General features: G+C 28.7%; 1 protein-coding gene across 1 annotated transcript; it reads left to right on the top strand.

Annotated features, from left to right (window-relative positions):
• Positions 1 to 407: 407 nt before the first annotated feature.
• Positions 408 to 1,382, top strand: LOC108743868. Its single transcript, XM_018479465.2, has 2 exons — positions 408 to 591; positions 670 to 1,382. Exons 1-2 carry the CDS (start codon positions 493 to 495, stop codon positions 928 to 930), a joined length of 360 nt encoding a protein of 119 aa, XP_018334967.1. The 5' UTR covers positions 408 to 492; the 3' UTR covers positions 931 to 1,382.

Below are 1,382 nucleotides of genomic sequence, written 5' to 3'. Positions count from 1 at the left end.
TAGTATGCATGTTTGTAATTAAAATTTGTAACGCTGGCATTCTGGTGTAATAAACATGAATTGCAGCACAGAAGGTAAAAATTCACCGATACGTGTACAGTGATTCGCGCAGTAATGACTTGAAATTATTGAATAGAATTTTAAAGAAACCTTTAGAAACAATTAAAACTCCATTTGAAAGACTGTAATTTATGGATTAAATTATGATTAATTATATTACCCATTTGTATAGAACAGTGCTTTTAAAAATGTAGAGTTAAATCATTGAAATCAATTGATTAGGCATGCTGTAGGTACTTAATTAAAACCTCTTCCAAACAGTTATTAAACTTGGGTCAATTTACCATTATATTGTGAAATATTATCTAAATATTTTTCTAGGTTTCCGGTTCAGTGTTTCATTTTCATTTTTTTAACGAAATTCCTATTTGAAATTAATTTCTAAAATATTGACTGGTAACAAATTTTTTTAGAGGTGTTGTAGCCGTAACAATGGACATGTTAAAGCTGGATATTAACCAATGTCCAGATGAGTATTACGTACCTAACGCGTTCAAAGACACGCATAAGTGCGATAAGCGAAATTCTTGGGTAAGTTTTAAAGTATTATAAATATTTTTTTGATAGCATTGAGTATTCTACCTATATATGTTGTTATTGGGGTTCTAGTGCGTACCGATTTTGGGTCGTGGTTTTGAAAGCGGAGGATATAAATGCGAGTGTAAACAAGGTTATGAATATCCTTTTGAAGATCTTATAACATACTATGATGGGCAACTACTGGAAGCCGAGTTCCTTAATTTAGTAGACAATAATGAGACCCGATTTAATATGTTCAAATGTCGGCTTGCTGGAACAAATGGCATTCACTGTAATTTATTTTTGGTAATATTTTCAGTATTACTTCTGATATTACGCGAATTTGAGTGACGACGTCTTAAAGTTTTTGTTTTTGAAGTCTTAATAGGCCAAAGTTTTCAAACTAACTATAATGAAAAGTTTTAATGACAAAAAATAATTAAGTTTATTTTAATAAGCGTGTAAAATAATGAATCTCAAGCAATATTTGTTCTACTTGTATAATTTTTATTTATACTGAACTGTACTATTTCATAAGTATGCATGCTTTATATGTTTGAACAGTATTGTTTCCGTCCATTGTATCTTTTTTTATTTATATAAGAATGATATTCAATTTTGTAGAAAGTTGTATGTTGGAGACTTGTCATTGTGAAATTATTACTAATAATCCGTCCTAAAGAATCAAATAATTGTTAAGAGTAATTTGTAGTTTTCGTTTTTTAGACAAGTGTACATTTTTGTGCCTTAATATGACTTTTATTTTTATTTTAAATTGTAAATTAAACAAGCAACAAGTTTTC

This window comes from Agrilus planipennis, unplaced genomic scaffold (assembly GCF_000699045.2).
Source record: "Agrilus planipennis isolate EAB-ADULT unplaced genomic scaffold, Apla_2.0 scaffold2051, whole genome shotgun sequence".
NCBI lineage: Eukaryota > Metazoa > Arthropoda > Insecta > Coleoptera > Buprestidae > Agrilus > Agrilus planipennis.
Note: the sequence above shows the minus strand (reverse complement) of the source record. Positions and strands in the feature narration are given on the sequence as shown.

Bases quoted from the DNA above. Each gene is read 5' to 3' on its own strand.
- LOC108743868 (XM_018479465.2), top strand. From the start codon at position 493: ATGGACATGTTAAAGCTGGATATTAACCAATGTCCAGATGAGTATTAC. The intron at 592-669 runs GTAAGTTTTAAA...TTGGGGTTCTAG, and splicing joins GCGATAAGCGAAATTCTTGG to TGCGTACCGATTTTGGGTCG.